Source organism: Pelodiscus sinensis, chromosome Z, assembly GCF_052426305.1.
Source record: "Pelodiscus sinensis isolate ZL-2025 chromosome Z, ASM5242630v1, whole genome shotgun sequence".
Classification (NCBI taxonomy): Eukaryota; Metazoa; Chordata; order Testudines; family Trionychidae; genus Pelodiscus; species Pelodiscus sinensis.
In genome coordinates this window covers 5,207,379-5,219,937 of record NC_143085.1, presented here as the reverse complement: position 1 = coordinate 5,219,937, position 12,559 = coordinate 5,207,379, and the positions used below count along the sequence as shown (strand labels likewise).

Genomic DNA, 12,559 nt, shown 5'->3' with positions numbered 1-12,559 from the left:
CTGGCTCCATGTTGCAGAGTGCTGTGATGTCCCGAGTGAGGGCAACCAGAGCATGCAGAGACAAAATGCTTTGCTGTCTCTCACTGAGGTAGGCAAGCAAGCAAGCAGGGAAAGCTGAGAACCGGCTGTCTGAGGGGAAGAAGGGGTCCCTTTAAGCACAAGCCTGAGACAGCCTCAGGTAGCAGCCACACAAATAAACACAAATAAGCTTATGCTCCTACACTTCAGTTAGTCTATAAGGTGCCACAGGACTCCTCATCGCTTCTGCAGATTCAGACTAACACGGCTACCCCTCTGATACAAATAAACTCCTGACCTGATGCCCTGCTGGACCTGGTTCTGTCCGGTCTTCAATGCAATTCAGTGTCCACTCAGTGTGGACGCGCTATTTCAAAATAGCAAAAAGACGTGTTATTTCAAAATAACTTATTTCGAATTAACTATTTCAAAATAAGATATTTTGAAATAACACTGTAGTGTAGACAGACCCCTAGTGAACATTGTAGCAGCTGGTGAAGGTAAGAAAAAGAAAGGGCAGAAAAGAAGTTCTGTGTGAGGAAGGCTAAGAGATGCTACCTGATACGGATGTAAAATCCTGTTTAATTGGTTAAATCTCAGGTTAAACCTTAGGTTTAACTGGTTAACTGATTAAGTGGGATGGGGGGACTACTCCTGCTGATGGCCCCCATAACCTTCCCATGCAGGGCTCACTCAGGGCTACCACCAGCTCTGTGCAGGACTGCTAGCTCCTGCCTCGGCCCATGGTTCAGTGGGCCTGACAGGGCTGAAGCAGCCTTCCGCCCATAGCATGCCACAGGTTTCCGGGCATCAATTAACCAATACCTGGTAAGTGTCATCCAGTAAGTTAACCGGTTCCCCATTCACATTCCTACTACCAGATACCACCAGGAGATCTGGTGGAGCAGAGTTTGTGAGTGGAATTTGGGTAACAGATCTTTATCCTCCTTAGATGAGAGTGAAGTTCAGATGGAGAGAGAAATACACCGAATGTCAATACGGAAGCATTAATCATTACAGACCAGCATATTAGAATATGTACACAAATTATTTAATCATTCTGCTTTCTAAGAGGGTTAAAATAGCAGGCAGAGCTTATCATCTTAATCAGGGAGACTATAATTAATGTGCTACAAATAACGGTTGATAAAGCTACTTAGATGCCCTCTCCAAAGTCTATGGGGTAAGCAGGATTTTGTTTGACAACACTGTAGTTGGTAGCTTTCAAAGGGAATAGCTTTTTGGTGAAATGCTCAGTTTAATAATCAAAGCCGCATCTGTGCCTCGATGATGAAGGCTGAAGCTGAAATAAAATGTAAGGTCACAATGACACCCACTACAGTTCATATGTGTCTCTCTGCAATATCTAGTACCCAGGGAACCTGTTTTACATGCTGGCTCTTCGTTTACGTTGCTTGCTTTTAGGTGAGATTGTTGAGGGTTTGCCCAACACACAATACTCTCTCTGTTCTTCTTTTCCCATGTTCCCTTGTTGAATTACTGCCATCTCTCTTTCCCTGCCCATTTTCTTCCTGTTTTCTCTTTTGTTTCTGTTCAGTGTTTATTTTGTCCCCCATCTTGTTTTGTGGCTCTGTTGTCAGTGCTCCCTGGGAAGCTCAGTGCTGTCTGGATTGGTCTGTGGGGCTCCCAGAACCAAGATGTTGCAGAGCAGAAGCTGAGTGGAAAAGCTTAATCCATGAGCTGCAGCATAAACCTACACCACTGTGTGAGTTGTTGCCATGGTAGCTTTCAGGGAGCAAAAGTACTAGTGCTTCTTCCATTGCTGTCACCCAGGGCGCTGTTCCAGTGGTAGAAAAGGTGGGCAGTTTTAAGAAAATCAAGTGTAGGCAAGGCATTGGTGACCAGCAACTGATTAAATCAAGGGTAGGTATCTGGGGAAACAAAGTCTGTGGATGCTTCCCCCTGTAATCTGCAGGAATTTAAAACATGAGTCTGTGAAGGCATTGCAAGAGTTCCTTGGAATCTTTTAAATGCAATGGTAGTTGTAGAAGTAGGTTCATGTCATTTAGTTTTGCTTAGTGGTTCCTGAATAATGTGTGCACAGCGCTAGAGTGATTTTTTGCATGGAGACGATACAGAGACACAATTTTAATGGTGTGTATGAAAGAATGTTAATGGAGCAACAAGGAAACATTAGCAATAAACAATGTAACTGGGATGTAGAAGAGGTGAACTTTGAAAGTAATATAGTTAATCAAAGGATTTTAAATATTGCTCAGGATGTCAAATAATTAGCCAGGTTTCCTTGAGGGATCATTTATAACTAAAAATAAATGAACTTCAAGTGTTGGGGCATAAGCTGATCAATTGTGAGGCTCATGAAGGAATTCTCTCCCCTAGAGTACAGCGTGGGCTCATATGGAATTCAGCTTTACGAATTCCAGCATCTTAGGACAGCCTCAGGCTCCCTCGTCACATATGATGAAGGCTAGGACAGAATTTGTTGGTGGTACCATACATGTGTTGCACAGACTATGTGGTGCACAGGTTAGCTCCACAATGGCTCTGCATGGCAGCATGCAGAGGCTGGTAGTGGGGATAGGATGGAGGATCTGCAGTTGCATAACCCTGATGGCAGAAAAGATGAAGGGGCACTGAGGTGGCGACAGTCTCAAAGAGGGGTTTCCTCAGTGGCCTGGGAGAGAGGTTTTCTTCCTCCAGCACCTGCCCAGCCACTCAAGCTGAATGCTGTGGAGTGGATTTGCCCCTTTATATTTTCACTTTACTTTCCCTGTCTCTAAAATGAGGATTACTCAATTGCCTGGCTGACTGGGGCGTCATGAGAACGTTACTTACTGCTTGTAAAGAGCTGTAAAAGTAAAACGCTCCAAGTGTTGTTGTCATGTACAGCCTGGCACCATCAACCGGATGCCTGACTTTTATTTCACCCCTTTCATTGTGGCAGAGTACCTGATTAGTTGGCACTTCCTGGGTGTGTCTAGACTACAGGGTTTTTTCGAAAACAGTGGCCTTTTTTAAAAAAAACTGTACCTGTGTCTAGACTACTGCCGCGTTCTGTGGACAGTAAATCGAAAGAACACGGTGGTTTTGTCGACAACGGTAAAACTCATTCTATGAGGAATAACGCTTTTTGTCGAAAGTCATCTTTCGAAAAAAGGCACTATTGCATGAAAACAGGGCTTTTTCGAAAGAGAGCTTCTACACTCTCTTTCGAAAAAGTGAGCTGCTTTTTTGAAAAATCTTCTTGTTGTCTAGATGCTCTTTTTCAAAAGAGGCTTGCAGTCTAGATGCAGCCCCTGTGTTCCTTGAATAAATATTTGTCCTAAAATCTAGTAGAGCTGAGCACTAAACATCCTTCTTACGCCTTCCGTGCACTAGGCTTTTAGGGGGAGGTTTTCAAAAGCACTTAAGTGATTTAGGAACACAAATTCACAAATACCCCTGCTCCCCAGTCCTGCTGCAGCACGTTGTGCTGTTACAAACCCCCTAACAGAGGTACGATTTACACTGGTGAGGCATGGTTTGGATGGGAATTGGTTATTCAGATTATGTCAGCTTTAGGGGTTTGCATTGAGGCAGCTGCAGTGGTAACTGAAGTCCGAGGCTGTATTCACAAAATCTATATTATTACACGTCCTCAAGAGCTTTGGGGTGGCAGCCCCACTGGCCTCACCCCTTCCACCTGAGACTCTGCCCCTTCATGCTGGAGCCCCAAAGCCTCCCCCCGTAAAAGGAAAAGCCACAAGACCAGAGGAGCCCTACACTGCCTGCCCCAGCCACATTGGGCCAAGCCACTGTCATTCTCCCCTTCCCCCAGCACCAGACTGAGCTGCTCCCCTGACTCCTGAGTACCAGGCTGTCCTCAATGGCTGACTGAGCCAGCAACCTCCCTGAGCACTGACTGACCCTAGCGCCACCAGTTGGGCTGGTCCAAACTGCCAGGCTCCCCCGAGTACTGGACCAGTCCCAGTGCTGCCAGAGTTGGGCTGGACCCAGGACTGGGCTGAGCCAGCAGCCTCCCCACATGCTGGGCTGAGTACAGCGCTGAGACCTGAGCTACCGGCCCCCGCAGCAGTCCACTGGCTCTCCATGTCACTCCTCACTCCCCTGTTTCCAGGAGGAGGGATGTAGTAAGTAGCAGGGACCTTCTGGGTTAGAACAGGCAATGGGGTTCTCAGAGAAGAGGGGTACCATGGCCCAGTGGCCAGGGCAGGTTGGCACCAGTGCCAAGAAAGTCAATGCTTTCCTGGCCTATTATACCCACCAACCATGCACAAGAGCTAATTGTTTCTCCAGCTGGCCAGCAGAATCCTAACTCTGACAGATATTCATGGATCTTGTGTAAAATAAGGTGTCACCTTTGATTCCTCTTTGTCCTCAACTACCAGTTGCACCAAGCATCTGTGGCCACGTCTAGACTACATGGCTCCGTCAACGGAGCCATGTAGTCTAGATGAAGCCTGTGTGGCACAAGAAAGGAATGAAGAATAGCTTTGAGGCAAGACATAAATAAATACAGAAGAGTCATTAAACAAAACTCTTCCTGGATGTAATGAAAAGATTGTCAAAAGACTTGGATTTAAGAACTATGTTGAATGGTTTTCTCATCCATAAATTTACAGACATAGGATGGTGGGTAGCCAGATTTGCCTAGAAGGCTTCACTGGTACATTTCTGGAAACCATTGTGAAAAGGGCAGAGACAAAGAAGTGAACTTCAGAAATCCTCTGGCATTTAAAATAAAGCAAATTGGGGAACCTAGGAGACAGGATCTGTCTGTATTTTGCATGTGCAGTTCTTGGGAAGGTGGGGGGAGGGGTGAAGAGATGAGATGATATTAAGAAATCATATCTTAAGCATTCCCTAACCTGTCATCTTTCCTTTTATTAGGCAGATATGTTCTCTGGAGCTATATTTATCCAAATGGCCATGGGCCTAAATCTTTATCTGGCCATAATCATACTGCTGGCCGTTACTGGTCTTTACACAATCACAGGTGAGTTTGTGGGACAGATTGATCAATTAAAAACATATCAAAAGAGAATTCAGAAAGATGAAAAGGGAAGCGGAGCAAATGGGGAAAAATGAGTGAGAGAAATAGTAAGGGGCAAAGTGAGATGATCCCCCCTAAGCCATTAGCAGAGATGTCCACACATTTCTTATTGGGGTTTCTTTGCATTTAGGTGGCCTTGCTGCTGTGATATACACAGACACCTTACAGACCTTCATTATGATGGTGGGGTCCCTTATTCTCACAGGATTTGGTAAGTAAAATTGATGAATGAGAACTCAGCTACAGACTCCAGAGTCCTGTGGGAAGAGATCCACCATTGTGGAGTCCTGACAGGTTAACAGCTGAGGTGTGACAGGCAATTGCTTCATGAATTTGCCGGGAATAGAGGAAAGCTGCACCGTAAGACCCCCTCTTATCCTTACCACTGTCTTTTCAGCATATCTATGGGTGCATAATATTAAGGCAGGACCAACGTTCTGACTGTATGGACCACTGGTACTAAGCAGGGAGCTGATTCTTTATGACTGTGCATGGTTTCCAGCTGCTAAACTGCATTAAGAAAACTCAGATACATTCAATACTTGTGCAAGGGATGATGTTGATCATGGCAGAGAAGATGGATCATGTATTTGTGAATAGGGGACCTGGTGTTCATGCGGTACTTAAATGCAGTCCACCCGTGAAACAGAATCCTGGTATCGAGGGAGTCAGCCTACATAATTAATCAAGAGGAGGAGCTAGTAAAGGCAGGGAGCCTTGTGATATTGTAATTTCCTCTCCCTTCTGACTACACGAACTTCCTCTACAAAAGCTTTTTACTGAAATGAAGCTGTCCCCCTTCTTCACAATCTATCTATATCTATATTAGAGAGTTTGTGGTCTGTCTGTCTGTCTGTCTGTCTGTGAATCCATCCATCTATCTCTGAGTCCTTCTAACTGTTCCTAAACAGTAAGAGCTAGGACCACCAAATTTGGTATGCAGCTTCCTCTTATCCTAACTAAAATCAAAGTCAGGGTTTGATTGTGCCAGGAAAATGGGTCGTGCCTGGGATTAGATTGCTTTCCCTCACATGGAAAGGGCAGGATGTGATAGGAGGGACAATTATGTTCCTCAATGACCACAGGGGGCAGTGTGACCGGAGAGGTTGGCTGTATCAGGAAGAGAGTGGCCGGCTGGGCTGAGCTGTGTGATCCTATGCCCCATACCTCTCTCCCTGGCCCTTGGCTGCAGCGCTGGATGGGGTGGGGGTATATCTCCATTAGTCAGCAGCTCCGAAGGTGAGGAGGCACTGGGTAGCCCAGTCCCAGACCCACTACAGGGAGCTGCCCACCCACCAACTGGGAGGGAAGGGAGGAGGCAGCCCAGCCCCAGTGCCCCATCCTTCACTAGGAGCCACTGGGGGTACAGGCAGCTCCTCACCCCTTCCCATAAGGAGCCACCAGGGAGGGGCAGGCAGGCAGGCTGGGGAGGTTGGGCAGCCCAGCCCTGGTCCCCCTGCTTGCAAGGAGCCACCAGCTTGGCAGCCCAGCCCCAGCCTCTCCCCCCTGTGAGAAGCTGACAGTTGGGAGGAAACTAGCCCCCACATCATAAGAAGACACTGGATGGGGGGTAGTGGGGGCTGGGCAGACTCCCAATGGGAAGAACCACTGGCAGCAGAGCCAGGCATATCAGTCCTGACCTCCTCAGGAAGAGACGCCAAGGCACGCCTGCATCCCCCACACCTGCAGCTACCTCCTCTGAAGGAGCTGAGGAACCCTGAGTAAACAACATTTCAGACTGACTTCATCTGGTGGACTCTGGTGGTCCTCCTCGGGGCCAGGCAGCCTGGAGATATTACACCTGCATTATACTTTTCGGCAAAGTGGAGTGCAAAGGAATCTCTAGCAGGAAAGCCATGTGGCTCCTGGCTTTCGAGTGTTCATAGCACATACTTTGATGTCTTCTGATAATGTTGGTCTTTTTCAGACATGTTCCAGGTATGTCACACCGACAGCATGGAGTTCTCATTGGACTCTTTTGTTCCATTAGGAATTTCAAGTGTTTTTTCCGCTCTATTTTTCAGCATTCGCCAAAGTAGGAGGATACGAGGCCTTTATGGAGAAATACATGAACGCTATTCCAAGCAACATCTCCTATGGAAACGTTATCATTGACCCAAAATGCTACACCCCCCGGGCAGATTCCTTCCACATCTTCCGAGACCCGATCACTGGAGATCTGCCATGGCCCGGCCTTACTTTTGGCTTGAGCATCCTCGCTTTGTGGTACTGGTGCACAGATCAGGTAGGGGAAAGGAAATTCAGGGCATTCTAACATCTGCAATCTCGTTGGAATGATCTCTCTCCCACTCCACCCCTATTCCTTTATCTCCTTAGAGAGGAAGGTGATTTTTCCTCGATAGTTCTTAATTGCTCAGCCCTTCCCATGGTAAGTCAATGGTGTTTGTGTATGTGTTCCTTTTTTCCCGTCTCATGATCTGTTCAATGAACTTGGAGGATCTAGTTTTCAGAAGTGGCATTGCAACAAAATATTTTCACTCAGTGGATCCTGTGCTTCTGGATAAGTGGTAGGTTGAGTGTTCTCTCTCCTAATCTTGGGGGGATGGCAACTTGCCCATTGGCTGCCTATAGCTCTCAGTCTAATCCCTTTACTTCAGAGGCACTTAGGGTATGTCTACACTACAGAGTTAGTTTGAACTAACGGACGTTAGTTCGAACTAACTTTCATAGGCGCTACACTAGCACTCCGCTAGTTCGAACTTAATTCGAACTAGCGGAGCGCTTAGTTTGAACTAGGTAATCCTCATTTTACTAGGACTAAGCCTAGTTCGAACTAGCTAGTTCGAATTAAGGGGTGTGTAGCCCCTTACTTCAAACTAGTGGGAGGCTAGCCCTCCCCAGGTTTCCCTGGTAGCCACTCTGGCCAACACCAGGGAAACTCTATTGCCCCCCTCTCGGCCCCGGACCCCTTAAAGGGGCACGGGCTGGCTATGGTGCCCGTGCCAGGTGCAAGCCTGCCAGCACCCAGCCAGCAGACCCTGAACCTGGCATGGCTCGAGCCACCCCCCGGTACCCCCCAGCCCACACCCTCTTCCCGGGACCAGGCTGGCGGCTCCCGGGAGCTTGCCCGGGACCGCAAGAGGCGGGCACCTGCCTGGGCTAGTGCGGACATCGTGGACTTCGTCCACGATCTCCGCACTAGGCACAGGAAAGTGGCCATCTAGGGCAGGAGAGCTACCAGCCTGACCACCCAGGAGCAGGTGTGCATGAAAATCAAGGGGGTCCAGTGAGACCCCTGAGCCCTGAGCTTACAATGGCCGTACTGGGTCAGACCAAAGGTCTATCTAGCCCAGTAGCCTGTCTGCCGACAGCGGCTGACCCTAGGGACCTTGGAGGGGATGGACCAAAGACAGTGACCAAGCCATTTGTCTCGTGCCATTCCTCTCCAGCCTTCCACAAACCTTGGGCAGGGACACCACTCCTACCCCCTGGCTAATAGCACTCCATGGACCCAACCTCCATGACTTGATCTCACTTCCCTTTAAACTCTGTTCTAGTTCTAGCCTTCACAGCCTCCTGCAGCAAGGAGTTCCACAGGTTGACTCTTTGCTTTGTGAAGAACAACTTTCTGTTACTAGTTTGAAGCCTGCTACCCATTCCTTTCCTTTGGTGTCCTCTAGTCCTTCTTTAGGGGAACTAATGAAGAACTTTTCTGTATGCACCCTCTCCATCCAACTCCTGCTTTTATAGACCTCTATCCTGTCCCCCCTCCGTCTCCTCTTTTCTAAGCTGAAAAGTCCCAGTCTCTTTAGCCTCTCTTCATATGGGACCTGTTCCCAACTCCTGATCATTGTAGTTGCCCTCCCCTCTCCCAGCCTCTCTCTTCCCCTCTCCCACCTCCTTTTCCCAGTCTCCCCCAGTTTTGTTCAATAAAGACAGATTCCATTTTTGAACACAATTGTCCTTTATTTTGTACATCAAGAAAAGGGGCTAAGGAAGGGTAAGTGGAAGGAGGTGAGGGAGGAATGGGGCACGAGCCCCCGATGGGGAGGACTGGGCTGGCTCTGCGGGCTTTTGGGGGTGGACGCTCTCCTGCAGGCCCCCAATTGCCCCCTCTCCGCAGATGGCAGCCTGCGGCAAGTGCAGCCGGGCTGATGGCCGAGTGGTGTGATGTGCCCAGTGTGGGTACTCCGGGCACTCCAAGCCAGGACTGCTTTGCAAGCGGGGCACCCCTGAGAACTGTCTGTCCTGGGTGGGGGTCGGGTCCCTTTAAACGCAGCCCTCATCTAGCCTGAGACAGCATCTCCACGCTCTAAGTCCTCCTCTGATGCCCTGCCGGCACTGCTTTCGGCCATCCTTAAGCCCGGTTCAGGGTCCACTTAATGTGGACTTGCTAGTTCGAATTAGCAAAATGCTAATTCGAACTAGTTTATAGTTCTAGACGCGTTAGCTCGAATTAGCTAAGTTAGTTCGAATTAGCGCTGTAGTGTAGACATACCCTTACTTCAGTCTGATCTAGTCGCTCTCGTAACTGGCATAGCAGGGGAAAACGGGAACCCAAACATGGCGGCAGCAGACTAGATTTCTTATCTCAGGCTCTTCCCCACTACAAGGGGTTTTCCTTCTCCAGATTTCTGGGGCCAAAGGGGCTGTTCCCTGACAAGAGCTCGCTCTGCCCCTCATCTCTGTACCAGCAGGGTTCCCTTCTGGTATCTGATGGCAGCTCTACAGGACTCCTGACACATGCCCCTAAACTGATATAAAGGGAGGTTTTTATCCAGTTTCAGCCAGTCCTTGACTGACTGCAGATGTCCCAATTAAACCTGCCTCAACTGGTTCTAGCAGGTTCTAGATTGCCTCCAAGTGTCTTAGCTAACCGAACAGCCTCAACTGCGTTCTAGGAGGTTCTTAATTGACCCATGGTGTCTTCATTAATCCCCAGTAACTGCCATTTGGCTACCATGGCAACGGAGATTTGTTCCGCCCAGGGCTAAGTTTGCAGATGATACCAAACTGGGTGGGGTTGCAACTTCTTTGGAGGATAGGGACATAATTCAAAATGACCTTAGCAAGTTAGAGAAATGGTCAGAGGTAAACAGGATGAGGTTTAATAAAGAGAAATGCAAAGTGCCCCACTTAGGAAGGAACAATCAGTTCCATACATACAAGATGGGAAGCGACTGTCTAGGAAGGAGCATGGCGGAAAGGGATCTAGGGGTCATAGTGGACCACAAGTTGAATATGAGTCAACAGTGTGATGCTGTTGCAAAAAAAGCAAATATGATTCTAGGTTGTATCAACAGGTGTGTTGTAAGCAAAACTCGTGAAGTCATTCTGCTGCTCTACTCTGCACTAGTTAGGCCTCAGCTGGAGTACTGTGTCCAGTTCTGGGCGCCACATTTCAAGAAAGATGTGGAGAAATTGGAAAGGGTACAGAGAAGAGCGACAAGAATGATTAAAGGTTTAGAGAACATGACCAATGAAGCAGGCTTCATGAACTGGGCTGGTTAAGTTTGGAAAAAGAAGATTAAGGGGGGACATGATAGCGGTTTTCAAATATCTAAAAGGGTGTCACAAGGAGCAAGGAGAAAATTTGTTCCTCTTGGTTACTGAGGACAGGACAAGGAGTAATGGGCTTAAAGTGCAGCAGGGGAGGTTTAGATTGGACATTAGGAAAAACTTCCTAACTGTCAGGGTGGTCAAATATTGGAATAAATTGCCAAGGGAGGTGGTGGAATCTCCCTCTCTGGAGATATTTAAGAACAGGTTAGATAGACATCTGTCAGGGATGGTGTAGACGGAGCTTGGTCCTGCCTTGAGGGCGGGGGGCTGGACTCGATGACCTCTCGAGGTCCCTTCCAGTCCTATGATTCTATGAATATCTCTGTCTTCTAGTACCTTCTGGTTTTTCTCCATCACCGCATCTTCATGGGACATTGACATCAATAGAAATGACTGTTAATCTAGGTATAGACCTGGCTCCTCATTCAGCTGCACTAGGTGTATCTTTAGCGTGTGCTGCTTAAACAAAGCTGGGCAGACGGTCTGTGTATGTCAGTCTGTCCCATGCCAGGCTGGGAGACAGTGGGACCATCTGTTTCCTGAGGTCAGTGGTCCATCCTGTCTACAAAACGATGAAACTTGGATGCTTCAGAAGGAGAATGCACTGCTGTCATTGTGCAGTATCACATCATATGTGAGCAGGGGGAGGGGATCACATTGAAAGCCTTCATAATTTGTATCCTAGCTAAAGTAACTGTATCTGATATTCCTATTCATTCAAATATCTAATCCCTTTTGAATCTTTCTAAGCTATTTGGTTCAATCATATACATTGGCAGGGAGACTCACAGGCTAAACATGCACTGGACAAAAGTATTTCATTTATCTGTTTAGATTTGTTCTAGGGGCTTCACGTGCCCTTTTGTTTTTCTAATTATGGGAAAGGTCAAACAGTTCTAACTGGAACATTATTTAAAGCACCCTCTTTGTGCCTTTGTCTGCGCAGCGCTGAGAGTGGTGATAACGCGGGAGTCATTCACATCTCCTGTTTCTTTGGCAGGTTATCGTTCAGCGATGTCTCTCAGCCAAGAACATGTCCCATGTGAAGGCGGGCTGTATCCTGTGCGGGTATCTGAAGCTGCTGCCCATGTTTGTGATGGTGATGCCTGGGATGATCAGTCGCATTCTGTACACCGGTAAGACCATACCCTCTCGATTCTCCAGTTTCTTCTCATTCCCTTTCTCATACCCCTCAGTTTTCGCTTCACTGTTTCCTCACAAGCTCCTTCAGTTGCTCCCCTCACTCATACCCTCAAAATACATGCACACACCAGCTATCCCCACAAAATAAGAGGCTACTGCTCTTTCTCCTTCCCCTGCTCAGGGCTCCACTATCCCTTCATGGGGACAGAAATCCTAGAGTATGTGTCCTCTTTGTTGGCATTTGTTACAGCAACCCTGCTCTGACTGCACAGCTGGCAAAAACTCATCTGTGACTGATGTTTTGCCCAGGCAGAGGGAGTGGTTGCTGAACTGCTACTTAGCTGGTTGGTCCCCAGCCTGTAACAATGCTTGGGATTCTTCCGTCCCAAGTGCAGGACTCTACACTTGTCCTTGTTGAACCTCATCAGATTTCTTGTGGCCCAATCCTCCAATTTGTCTAAGTCACTCTGGACCCTATCCCTGTCCTCCAGCGAATCTACCTCTCCCACTAACTAAGTGTCTTCTGCAAACCTGCTGAGAGTGCAATCCATCCCCTCCTCCCGGTCATTGATAAAAATGTTGAACAAAATCAGCCCTAGAACAGGTCCTTGGGGCACTCTACTAGAAACCGACCGCCAACCTGACATCAAGCCGTTGATCACTACCCATTGGGCACAACAGTCTAGCCAGCTTTCTATCTGCCTTACAGTCCATGTGTCCAATCCATACTTCCTTAATTCACTGGCAAGAATACTGTGGGAGACCATATCAAAAGCCTTGCTAAAGTCAAGGCATCTCACATCCACTGACTTCCCCATGTCCACAGAGTCAGTTACCTCC

The 12,559-nt window shown here is 47.9% G+C and overlaps 1 protein-coding gene across 2 annotated transcripts in view; it reads left to right on the top strand.

Annotated features, from left to right (window-relative positions):
* LOC102461558 (sodium/glucose cotransporter 1-like) overlaps positions 1–12,559 on the top strand; it is a 56,843-nt gene that overhangs the window by 27,864 nt on the left and 16,420 nt on the right. For both annotated transcript variants that reach the window (XM_089775200.1, XM_006125425.5), the window contains 4 exons: positions 4,891–4,996; positions 5,184–5,264; positions 7,078–7,298; positions 11,577–11,712. In XM_089775200.1, coding sequence (XP_089631326.1) covers positions 4,891–4,996; positions 5,184–5,264; positions 7,078–7,298; positions 11,577–11,712 — 544 coding nt within the window. The remainder of the gene's footprint in view (positions 1–4,890; positions 4,997–5,183; positions 5,265–7,077; positions 7,299–11,576; positions 11,713–12,559) is intronic.